We start from the raw sequence: 13501 nt of genomic DNA on the forward strand, positions 1-13501 counted from the left end.
ACCGTGGAGAACTTTTAATTGGGGAAGCTGCTAAAGAAATGCTGATCAACGTGATACGCATTACACTATAGGTAGCCTGAGTCTGAACAGTGATCTCTGTTTACATAACAGCCGAACAAAGACTATGTGCTTGGGGCTGTTAGCAGTAGCGCTAACACTAATAATAGGTAATTGGCTTCTGGTATCTGCTGGAGCGGTTTCGTATTTAGCTTTCGTGAGTTAATCAGCCACTTATTTTGTTAGGTCTGTTTCTGTATTTTGTCCACAGACTTCAAAAGCATTGAGGTGGCTGCTTTTATAGCACAAAGCAGAGACTCTGTACTGTACTCAGCAATATGACACCTATGAGCTTTGAACGGGACTAAAACTTACCTACCTCGCCCAAAGGCTAAAACAAACAAAAAGACAGACTGAAAGAGAGAAAGGGTAAAAACGCCTCCAATCTGTGTGCCCGGCTAATGGTTGACGGGTGTTGGGCTGAGTTTAGGGGGAAGGGGAGGGTTTCAGAGGGAGGGACAATGTCATCAGCATTGGGGAGGAGAAGATCAACCTGATTCCTCAGGGAATGAGGTGTCTCCACAGCCTTGCAACTCTTTAGTCTCGCGAACGTGCTAAATTAGCTGGAACCGTCAACACTGGCTTTTCTGGCAGAGTTTTGGTGGTCATTATGGACGAGAAGCGATTCGATTTATTTCCGCTCTGGAATACTGTCGTACCAAAAGTGTGAGGACTTTGTGAGAAGTTTTATGCATAGCAGCGGTCGAGGACCTCAGGTGAGTTTCCGAGATGTCAGGCATGCGGTGTCAGTTTGCAGAACTAGTGATTTGGTAACACTTTAGAATTACTTATTATTAGAATTACTTATTTGTAACACTTCTTCACTATTAACCTCCTCAATAAGTTTCTAATTTTGTGCTTAAAAATAGTTAGTGAGGTCGTTGTTAAATTTAGGTGTTGGGTATGATTAGGGATGTAGAAGGCATTAATATTTGCTTAATTACTACTAATAAATGGCAAAAAGTCTAGTAATATGCATGCTAATAAGCAACTAGTTAAGGGATTATAATTTAGAGCCACAAGTGTGTTAGCGGATTTTATAAATCTTGTCATTTTGCTTGGATAAGCATTTCTTTGCGCTGCAGTCAGGCTCTTAAAGTGTTGCAGTTAAGCAGATGTAACCCCATGTGATCAAACTTTATTTTAAGGTCTCGAGGTCCCGAATCTCACTATTTACTACAACTTTCGCCTCAAACTCTAATTTTCTATTTATTAATAGTAAGTAAGGTAGTTCTTAAGTTTAGGATTAAGGGCATTAATATGTGCTTTATAAGTATTAATAAACAGCCAGACCGAGTAAAATGCGTGATTTGGTAGGGGCTTTTCATTTTCTAAATACAGAAACAAAAATGGGATAGTAATTACTTATGTGCAAGTGCATTTCAGTTTCAGTGCATTGCAGTTTAAAGCACATACTAATATTGTTTTAGTTTTATAATTTATATTATTATTGCTAATTCAAATGTTTAATCAAAAAGACAAACCAAAGCTCTCTTCTATTGTAACACATTTTGACTGGGGCCTAAGGTGATCTCGGTCAATATCAAATATTATTTGCTCCTTAAATACACATAGCAATTTCATATCTCGTCCATCAAGGCCTTTAAAGCGGTGTGTACATTAGAAATTATATATTGACCATTGAGTTGATTACATATTGAACATTCTGTGGTACAAGGTAGTTATAGATGAAGGTGGACGCCTTGATGATAACAAAAAGGTGGTCACCTTAAATGTCCATTTCCAAATAAACTGGGTTTAAGCCATTTGTCTAAACCATTTATTCTCTGAAGCCCTCCTAGCAATTTAGATAATTGCCTCCCTGTGGCACTAGGTGTGGATGTGAGAAAATTTATGAGGTCCTCACGTAAGTATAGACAGATAGAATACCAGCTCACACACAAAAATGTTGTAAAGATGTTTGTGCAGGAAGATTTAACCTTTAATCTCCAGCTGAATATGACAGAAAAAAACATGCATTCATTGTAATGCTTTAACCAAAGATAACTGCTTTTATCATGATCTAATTAGCACACAGTTCAAAAAGGAGGAAGTTCAATTCTGCGTCATCCCTAATGCCTCAGCACTGCCAAACTAGCTGTTCTGTTAAAAATGACGCATCTGTGGGCATGTTGATGCCTGGCTCTGGCCGCAACTTTTGCAAACAATAAACCGACAACAAGAGCTAGTGTAATCCTTTAGTAATCCATGCACCACAAAGCATTGATCGTGCGGGGAAAGTAATAAGAACTCCTGTAGAGTATGAAAAATGAAGACCGAAGACCCCGCTTTGTTGGCTTGTGGTTTACAGTAGTGCATGTTTTAAACACAGCTGGCTTTGATAAGCGGGTTGTTAGTGCTTGCTGCATGCGAAGTTTGATGTAGTACAATTACAAGAGCGCAAGCTTGCTGAACTGTTCACGGTATCCTTAAATGTCATTAAAGCTAACAAAACTGGCAAAGTGAGAACTGATAGTGAAACCTGATCTGAGTGTGTGCCGCCTGGCTGAGCGTGTGGCGGCAGGTAGCTGTGAGAGTTTATGCTGGAGGGCAGCACACTGCACATCCTACTGCTAACACACTCACCCCGAGGGATTTCACAACTCTTACCTGTTGGATTTCAGGAGATTTCAAAAGAGTTAAGAAGTATTACTGACGAAACCCACACAGGTTTTATTTAAGTTTAACCAGTATGGGACAGATTAGCACTCTGTTAGTACCTCTATCCCGTTGATGCGTTCTGAGAAATATGGCTACATTTCCCCCACCCCCATCTAGAGAGATTTATGGCAGTTAGAGCTGTTATCATACATCTACGTAAATATGCAGGAGACTGACAGAGAATAATAGTTTAAATAAGCTTAAAAAATTGTTTTTAATTCTTTACAGTCTCCTTTTTTAACCTGGTGTCACACACTGTATTTTAGTTAAATCAGATGCTAACTTTTAAGTAAAAACATCTGAAATATTTTAATATTTGAAAGTTCATTTAACTAAAAAAAAAAAACCCCATCAAATATGACTTTTGCCCCCCTAATTTACTGTTTATTAATATTTAGTTGTTAAATTGTTAATTTAAGGTACTGGGTGAATATGTTTATGCAGAATATGTGCTTTATAAGTACTAATAAACCTTCAATGTGTTAATGATAGACATGCTAATAAGCAATTTGTTAATTTGGTAGGATTAGGGATGTAGAAAAAGGCATTCATATGTGCTTAATTACTACTAATAAATGGCTAATATTCTACTGTGCATGCTAATAAGCAACTAAAGTGTCACTGTGAATAATTGTTCTGTATTCTAAAGTGTTACCCTATATTTGTTTTAGGAATAAATTGTGAGTTTATGAAACATCGGGTTAAATCTTGTCACCAAAAATTGCACCCCCAGAATAAATAACTTTAATACCCAATTTGAATAGCATCCCAAAGTAATTTAAGTTGCAAAATTCATTTTCATTTACTAGTCACTTGTAGTTAAAGAAAACTGGCTTAACCATTTGAAAATGTATCACCTGGTTTAAAGACTTCTGGTGCCCTTCTCACGGTTAAACAATGTAACGTAGCTTGTCAAGACATGCCAAAACGGGACAAAAATACCTGACTATGGTCTGTCACTAGGTGAAACAGACAATGAAATGAATATGTGTGTGTGTGTTTTGTGCTTTTTAGTTTTGGTATGTGGTTAGATAATGGTCATTGTGAAATAACTTTGTTATATCAGCGTATGGTAAAACCATGCTGTGGTCTACATTAAATATTTTTTCCTTCTCTTCAGGTCTGCGGGTCCAGGTTGAGACAGTGAGAATGGCTTTCACAGACACAGCCATAATTCTCATTGTCATAGCAGCCCTAGGAATGCTAACCAGATGTCACGGAAGCCTGGTTAAAGACAACTCTCTGCTGAGGTTCACTCATCATTTGTATAATGCCAGCATTTATGAGAACTCTGCTCCCAGGACCTACACTGAGAGTCCAGTCCGAATGGGCATCATACTATCTGATCCCTTCTGGGACGTTAAGTACAAGATTGTCTCTGGCGATGATGATGGCCTTTTTAAAGCCGAGGAGGTAACCGTAGGAGATTTCTGCTTTCTGAGAATCAAAACCCGAAGCAGTTACTCAGCTGTGCTGAACAGAGAGGTACGAGACATTTACACACTCACTGTCGAAGCTACCGAAAGCACCTATGACAACCAAGCTAGAACAAAGGTATCGATCCAAGTGCTTGACACAAATGATCTGAAACCGCTCTTCTACCCTGCCTCTTATCATGCACTAATCAAAGAAGACACTCCGATCAAGTCGAGTCTAGTGAGAGTGAGCGCAACGGATGCTGATATTGGCAGCAACGCAGAGTTTTATTACTCATTCACTACTAGTTCACACCCCTTTGCCGTTGATCCGTTCACAGGGACCGTTACACTTATCAAGACGCTTGACGCCAGACAGAAAGATCGGTATGAGCTGACTGTGCTGGCAGAGGACAGGACAAAGAAAATCTCTGGTGTGCAAAAGTTTGGAAATGTAGCAAAGGTGGTTGTGGAAATACAAAACGTGACAGAAAACTTTACCCTCGTCACACCCACCACTGCAGCCATTCCACAAACGGATGATGACAAAATAAGTGTGAACATCAAAACTGAACCCAAGGAGAAAGTGGCATCTCTAAGTATAGTTGAAGGGGATCCACTGAAGTGCTTTCAGATTATTCCATCGACGTTGCATGATGGTGGCTTTCAATTGGTCTCAACAAAATGGATTGATTGGTCGCAAAATCCATTTGGACTTAACATATCCCTGCAAGCCAAGGACAGAAGAAACCCTCCTTTGCTAACGGCAATAAAAACTGTGCATATTCCTCCTCCTCCTCTAGTTAAACCTTTGGCTTTCGAACGAGAGCTCTATTATGTCACTCTCAGTGAATTTTCTCCACCAAAAAGTCACGTAGTTCGGGTATCTGTGGGTTTGAGTTTCAAAAATGTAACCTACAGCATCAAAGAAAACCCGGATAGCTATAAATTCAAAATCTGTGCCAAATCTGGTGTGATAATGACTTCTCAGACTCTCGACTTTGAAAAGCACTCTCTCTATGAGTTTGATGTCACAGCAAATGATGGGGAAGCATTTACCCGTGTCGTTGTGGATATAATTGATGAAAATGATAACACCCCCAGGTTCACAATGCCCTCATACCAGGCTTCTCTGCCTGAAAACGTCCCGATCGGAACAAGCATCTTGGCCCTTTCTGCTATTGATGTGGACAAAGATAACAATGGCTTTGTAACATACTCTATAGCGAACACAAGTCCTGTGCCTTTTAATATAGACCCACTGACCGGTGTGATTTCGACTTCCCAAGAGTTTGATTATGAGCTCATGAAGAGATGGTACCACCTGAGGATCTGGGCCTCTGATAGCGGAAGCCCGTTTAACAGAGTAAGCGAATGCTCAGCAACCATCACCATGACCAACGTCAATGATAATGTTCCAGTGTTTGAGCGGGTGGCATGCAATGCCTCCATACCCCAGGACTTTGCTGTGGGGGAGAGTATTGCAGAGATGTCAGCACTTGATCTGGATGAGTTACAGCAGATCATGTACAGGATAGAGTCTGGGAATGATGATGGACTGTTTACAATAAACCCTGTTTCTGGCTCCATTAAGCTCGCTAAGGCAATTCCCTCAAAGTTTGAAGGCACAGAAAATCCTTTATATACACTTAAAATAACAGCATCAGATGGCAAATTTAATGCCGACCCCAATACGGTGTCTGTGCGCATCACAAACAAGGGAGAAGTTGCCACCACACATTGCGAGGAGACCGGAATTACAAGACAGGTTACAGAGAAGCTTATTGAGTCTTTTAAGCCATCTCTAAATGCCAAAGAAGAAGAGTATATCTCAGATGTTCATATAATTAACCAGCACTCTCCAAAATTTATTGTCAGCACACCAAGCTCAATCGACATCAGGGAAGACTTCGCTCTCGATAGAACTGTGTTGCAGTTTAATGCCACTGACAGTGACTCTGGCTTTAACGGAAAGCTTGTCTATGCAATTTCCAGTGGAAACGAGGATGGATGTTTTAGTATTGACATGCACACAGGTGAACTGCAGGTAATCAGTGCTTTGGATAGAGAGCAAAAAGAGTTTTACATTCTCAACATAACCGTGTATGACCTGGGATCCCCACAAACCTCTACGTGGAAGCTTCTCGCTGTTAACGTTCTCGACGCAAATGATAATCCCCCACTGTTTTCTCAGCCAAGGTATGTTGTGAGCATCCCAGAAAACACAAAGGTCGACAAAAGCATATTCAAAGTCAAAGCAGTCGATTTTGACTCTGAAGACAACGGAGCGTTTAAATTTTCATTGCTGACCTTCACCGATTTGTTCAAGGTTGATGAAGTCACAGGCGTGGTGAAGGTAACTGGGCCTTTAGACAGAGAGACTTTTAGTAGATACGATTTAACAATTGAAGCCAGAGATCAATCCAAGGTGGACCCGCAGCTTTTCTCTTTCGCAGATCTTGTGGTTGTATTGGAGGACATCAATGACAATCCTCCAAAGTTTGTACCTACAATCTACAGGATCAAAGTTCCTGAGGACGTTCCTCCTGGCACAGTGCTGTTGTGGGTTGAAAGCTTTGATTTAGATCTGGAGAGTGGGGGTCTAAGATACAACCTGAAGAACAGCGAAGCAGGGACGTTTATCCTGGATACATTCACAGGGTGTTTGACTCTGCATCGTGAACTGGACTTTGAGAAACAGCAATCGTACAATCTAACAGTTCGAGCTGTAGACCATGGAAATCCCCAGTCTTTATCATCTTCATGTTTCATTGAGGTTGAAGTGTTAGATGTAAACGAAAACCTTAACAGGCCCCTCTTCACCCAGTTTGTGCATAATGCAGCCGTTATGGAGGATGCTACAATAGGAACCTCAGTATTGACATTAACCGCTGTAGATAACGACCTGGGACGAGATGGAGTAGTCAGATATTACATCCATGATGGCTCAGGGCTTGGCGTCTTCACAATTGATGAAGAAACAGGTATGATTTAGAGTACAACATGTCTCACATGCTTCATGTAGATAGAAAAATACCTTTTGGATGCTGCTGACCTTTTATATTACAGCACCTGCTTTAAGCATGTTGGGTCAACACTGCATGTTCAGACATTTACAGATCACTCATTAGGCATACCAAACATATGTACAGACAAAATGATGCATTGCTTTCTGCTGCACATGTTGAAAGATTTTAGCTATTTTAAAAAGCCACATCCTTAACATTTGTTACTTTACATATACTATTATTCTTTGCGTAATTGAGTTTCGCAGTTCTTGTGCACAGTGGACTATGAAGTGATTCTAAAATGTAAAAAATAAAAAATGTTGATATTTGCTTTGAATATTTGGTAATACTTTATAATACTTTTACCTAAGAGTTTTTCCTCAATGAACTCCTCTAATGTGCTGCTTATTGATAGTTTGTAAGTTAGTACCCATAAATTAAAATTGTGGGTAACACTTTATTTTAGAGACTATTAACTAGTTGCTTATTAGCATGCATATTACTAGAATATTAGCTTTTTATGAGTAGTAATTAAGTACATATTAATGTCTTATTCTACATGACATCATTCTACAGCCCTAATCCTACCCAATACCTAAACTTAATCACTACCTCAGTAAATACTAATAAGCAGCAAATTAGGAATTTATTGAGGAAAAGGGTCATAGTTAATAGTGTTCTTTAATCGAAATTGTCACCAAATTCATTCGTTAATTTCTCAACTACCTTGTTCAGGACCCTAAAAGGTAGTAAGGACATTTTTCAAATAGTCCATATGACATCACTCTTAATTTTATGATTTTAAGGTATCACTGATGTCATTGACATGTGTTAATATTTGCTTTTAAATATTAATAAACAGCTGATATGCTAGTAATATGCATGCTAATAAGCAACTAGTTAATAGTGAAAATTGTTATAAATATACTTAAAATACAATTAAAATAATGTATAATGGAATGTTTAAAGTTATATGAAGACATAAACACAGTTATTGTTAAAAGTGCATTATGTTGCTTTTGCTTTTGGTTAGTAATTCAAAACAATTACATTTTGCAGGTGTTGTTCAGACCGCAGGCCTTCTGGATCGTGAAGCCGTGCCACACTATTGGCTGACAGTTTATTCAAAAGATCTGGGCACGGTACCACTGGTATCCTGGACCGAGGTCTATATTGAAGTTTTGGATATTAATGACAATCCCCCTGAGCTGTCCCAGCCTGTCTACTTTGGCTCAGTAAAGGAGAATTTGCCAAAGGACAAATCTGTGCTAAAAGTATCTGCCACAGACATGGACAAGTCCTCTGAGGGGAAGCTCGCTTTCCAGATCCTAGATTCTCAGCGTATATATTTCACCATTGACGCAAAAACAGGTAAACTCCATCAGAAATTACTTGTTTGTCAGTTTTGGCTTATTGTGAGAATGATGAAACGGGACAAGTTGGTGATTCATGTCATGCAATCTTTGATGGACTGATAAAACGTGTCTAAGCGCATGTTTTTTTATAAGGGTGGTATGCCTTGTGAAGGGCTCAATGAATAGGACCTCTAATTACTGTGAATACTATGATCAGTGTGTGTCATTTTTATGTCAAGGGTGAGGACAGTTGTTAAGCAGGCCCACAGAGTTACACAAAGCGCAACACCTCTGACCCTTTTTGCAGCTCAACGTAGCCTTTGAACAGTAGCTATGAAAATTAGAACTGCATTAACCAGCGTTGCAAGCTTGCACTTGTCTTTACTAAGTCTTGTCTCTTTGTTGTTTCATATGCCCCACCCTGAGCTAATAGTCAAGGATTACAAAGAATACGGGGGTTGGGTGGTATTATATGAAGGATCTTCCACACTGAAATGTTCATTTGTAGATGTTTAAAAAATGTAGATGTTTGAATTTCCATTGTTAAAGTGCTGGCGGGTTCGGCTGGAAGCTTAGGTGAAAACTTCTTTCGAAGACTCAACGGGTGTGAAGCATTACTTTTAAAAGAGATCTCTATGAATATTGTATGCATGCACTGTATAGTCCAGGAGCATCAAGGAGAATGCTAAATGAATATAAAAGTGTAATATAATCAATGCTACATCTCAAGAGCCAGCAACAAACCATACTTCAAGTGCGGTTTAGCCTGCTTCCCTCAGGGTTAAAGGGACTAGAGTTTTTTTTTGGTGCTCCATGTCAGGACAGGACGGACTGAGATGAGTAATCACTCGAATGAACACTGTGACTAAGCTAGCCATCTTAACAGCTTAGCACCACTAAACCATAGCATTTATCGAATATGAACACTTTTTTGACTAAGTAGGCAAGCCAAATATTTCTTGTGTGGGTTGGGAACAGAGTTTACATTATCAAAAGCCAAATGCTCAAGGGGGGATTAAGACTTGAGAATAGAGACAAAAAACGGTTGCTTTGTAATTTTTAAATAAAAGACGTGTTTTTAATCCATGCATCTGCCTATTGTCCCATGCACGATAGAGCAATCTTTCCACAGGTGGGCATTAATGCCAAAACCACACTTTCAGGATTGCCTGCCTAAATACAGGCCGCCGTAAAAGCCCAGCAGGGTTTGTTTTGAGTACTGCACAAGTTGATAGACACTGTGGGTCCGTGCCAGCCCTCTTCTACTGAAACGACACTCTTAAGTGTTTATTGCAGTGGTGCTAAACCACTGTCACTGGTGCATTTTGTTCACCCTTAGACTGAAATCAGCTGTTGAGCCATGGAGCACACTTAACCAAGCCCCTAACACCCAGTTGTAAAAAGGTGTCTGAAAACCTCTTGCACTAATTCACAACACTTCAGCGTCTCTTAAGCCGTGGCTCATTTTCTGTCAGTTTCTTGGCAACTGGGAAGTCTGGTCTTTTGGTCTACATCAGCTAAATCCTCACTGACACGGATGTGAATAATAACTTTTGTTTCCCACGGCTTGTATACCACAGGTTGACCTAGTATAAACAGTGTAGCAACACAAATAAAGCTTGAAAAACAAAGCTGTGGGAAGAGAAAGTAAAACGGGCAGCCTGGGGTGAACGAACAGGTGTGCCATCCATCTAAAGCTGGTGGCATTGATCAGCCTGTCTGTTCTTCCTCTCTGTTTGTTTAGGTGTGATCAGCACCCTTGCTCCCCTGGACCGGGAACATAAAGCGGAGCATATCATTGAGGTTGGTTCACTTGCTTTCTTCTGTTTACTAGGTCATGAACCTCGCGCCTGAGCCTTTCTCTGGCTGATTGCTGAGAACACGTTGCTGTTTGTGTTTTCAGTGTTTTCTTATGCATTATAGTCTTAAAGGGATGGTATAATATAACAATTCAAAAGGTCTGTAAGCTCCAAATGGGCAAAAAAGCATGATAAATGTATATACGATTTATTTTAGGTCGTCTGAAGCCAAGCCAAGTATGAGGGCTGAACAGACAGAAATGTAAAATGATTCATTCGGAATCATTTCCTCTAGTGTGCTGTTAACTTCAGATCCATTGTGACCGAATCGTTATTTTTCCAACACACTGGTTGATCTGGTTTACTAAACATGATCAGTTTGATCGGTTTTGTACATGTAGCACATTTGTAGTGTCTTTAATAACTGGTAATAATAAAACATTTTGAAAACAATTTTATTAACATTTGATTTTTGATAAACATTTTGATGAAATAGTGAGTAAACTTCATTTCTAAAGAGTTGTGAAATGTGCTGCCTCAAAGAAATGTTGAGGCAAAGTAAAACAGATACGAATTCAATGGATATGGTTGCAGTGAATTCTAATATAAAGAATATAGAAGTTTTAATATTTTACATTTAAACTGCTGTATTATTCAATACTAAATATCTCAGATTTTAATATTTATTTAATGTTGGAAACATTTTATTTTACAGTGTCCATGTTATAAGTTACTATAAGTTACATGTACTTACTATTATAACAACAGATGCATATATTTAATGGAATTACTTATAATTCATGATTATGCACAATTACAAGGATATCTCAAAATAAAGTTTAACCTTAATGTTTAAGTAAAATTTAGATTAGCGAACCTAAGAGCCAATTTTATTAGTTTGTGTTTGATCAATCAGTGTTCTAAATTTCATAATGCATGCAACAGAGAGCTAAATACTCAGTGGAACAGCTGTTTATTGAAAGATAAATGCACATGATGTTTTATGAAGTTTTCCTCACCTCCGTTGTTTAGGTCGTAGTATCAGATGAAGGGGCCCCTCCATTAAGCTCGACTGCAACCGTAGTCATTGAAATCCAGGATGAGAATGATAACAGCCCGCAGTTCAGCCATAAGCTTTTCCAGGTAAAACTCCCTGAGCGGCAGAGCACGGCTGGGCCTCAGGAGATCTATAGGATGGTGGCCCGTGATGACGACGTGGGTCCCAACGGCATGATCAAGTACAGTCTGGAAGACAGCAGTGAAGATCGGTTTGATATTCATCCTGAGACCGGGGTGGTGACAGCTAAAGGAGAGTTCGTTCGGGGAAACTACAGCATACTGACGGTACGGATACATTTTTAGGAGATTTTTAGGTTGACAGGGATTCACTGTGACTCACGCTGCTTTGATTTGGTTTGGAACAACCATCTGAATCAGCATTTTTAAAAATGCATTTATACAGTTATTAGTCAAGAAATATTTCAGCTGTGCCATACTGTAGTTTACCCATTACTCATGTCACAGGACTATCACAGCTTTGGGGGCAAAATCATACGCAATTTTTTTTTTTGATGTTGTAAATAGTACACTACAGGTCAAAAGTTGAAAGCTGCACATAAAGGATCAATTTTGAATCATACAATAATTCACAGTGTCCATGAGCTCCAAAAGAACAAAAAAGCATGAGAAATGTATATGTGACTTATTTTAAGTTGTCTGAAGCCACGCCAAGATTTAAGTGCTGAACAGACAGATCCATTGTGACCAAATCGCCCAGTTATTGAGTGTTGAATCAGGGAACCAGATCTATCCAGTTTGTGAAAGCATCACTCTTCTTAATCAAACATGATCAGTTTTATTTTATATGACATCGATTTATAATTTTCTAAAATCTCACAGCTTATAAGTGAGGTGTAATATGTTTATATGTAATAGTACACTACAGATCAAAAGTAAAAATCTTTATAATTTCAATATATATTGCTAAAAAATATATTGCTATCTTAAAATGTGACTTTTGTAAACTACAGAAATCATTTTAATAGGCTGATTTGTTGCTCAAGAATTTCTAATTATTAGCAAAGTTTTGTGTTAACCATAAAACAGAATAATTCACAATTCAACTGTGTTTAATGTATTTAAAAAAAAAAAAAAAAAAAAAACAGCAATTGGTGGTAACACTACAAATGTTACCAAATATTTAAAAAATACCAGTAGTGCAAATGATCCACAATTCAGAAGTCATATTTTAAAAATGATGTATATGAACCTGCAGTATTTTTAAGCAGTAAAAGACATTACATTCCACAAACGCAAACAAAATTTATGTCAACAAATATCATAGCATATGTTGCATCAACTTTTGTTTTCTCCTTCCCTATCACAGATTCAAGCGACAGACCAAGGCAACCCTCAAAGAATGTCTAAAGCCCGTTTGCATATTGAATGGCTGCCCCTACCCGAACCCATCTCCGATGTGTTGGCTTTTGATGAGCCCCCTTTTAACTATGTGGTGATGGAGACAGATCCTGTCACTGACATGGTGGGAATCATCCGAACAGAGATCCCGCAGAACCTTCTCTTGTTTGACATTATTGGTAAGCACCTCTCTATCACTTGTCAGACTTATCTGTATTAGAATCAAACGTGCTGGCTGTCATGGTACAGTAGAGCATGTAGGGGGTCTGGTGTCACTGTGATGCCGTAGCGTCCCTCTCTGTGATGAGATCTGTGCCAGGAGGCTGATTTCTTCAGATGACAAGCCAGAGCACCAGAGGAGCTGCCTTCCTCACAGCTTTGCCATCAGTCTCTCTGTAGCTGTGCAAGCAGCACATACTCGCCTGCAGTTAAGGGCTGAACCTGACCTTCACTCTGCTCCCGCATTCTTACCTTCAGCCCTGAAGACTCACTCTGAGAGAAATGAGCTTCGGGGGAAATAAATCACAAGCATTTGTGGTAGGGAGGGAAGAGGAATGGCGTGGAAGAGAACTCACCTGTTGGCTACAGATCTCGTTTTATCTCAGCTTGCCTCTGATATGATGATAGAGAGGCCGTCATTCATTTACGTTCGTTATCTTACTCTTATATAAGAACGCATTACATTTTAACCAGAAGACTGTGGTCAGTCTGATGAAAAAGACTTTTTGATATGAGACCTAGAGTCGTACATTTCAGATAACTGAATTCGTCATGCGCAGTTTTGTGAT

General features: G+C 39.2%; 1 protein-coding gene across 1 annotated transcript in view; it reads left to right on the forward strand.

The window, feature by feature from the left end:
• The first annotated feature begins 550 nt into the window (after positions 1 to 550).
• Positions 551 to 13501, forward strand: part of fat2 (FAT atypical cadherin 2) — a 47047-nt gene continuing 34096 nt past the window's right edge. Inside the window, 6 exon segments of the mRNA XM_043256711.1 lie at positions 551 to 773; positions 3839 to 7117; positions 8201 to 8512; positions 10241 to 10299; positions 11328 to 11639; positions 12682 to 12892. Of these exon segments, the coding sequence (XP_043112646.1) occupies positions 3868 to 7117; positions 8201 to 8512; positions 10241 to 10299; positions 11328 to 11639; positions 12682 to 12892 (4144 nt within the window). The 5' untranslated portion in view covers positions 551 to 773; positions 3839 to 3867.

Source organism: Puntigrus tetrazona, chromosome 14, assembly GCF_018831695.1.
Source record: "Puntigrus tetrazona isolate hp1 chromosome 14, ASM1883169v1, whole genome shotgun sequence".
Classification (NCBI taxonomy): domain Eukaryota; kingdom Metazoa; phylum Chordata; class Actinopteri; order Cypriniformes; family Cyprinidae; genus Puntigrus; species Puntigrus tetrazona.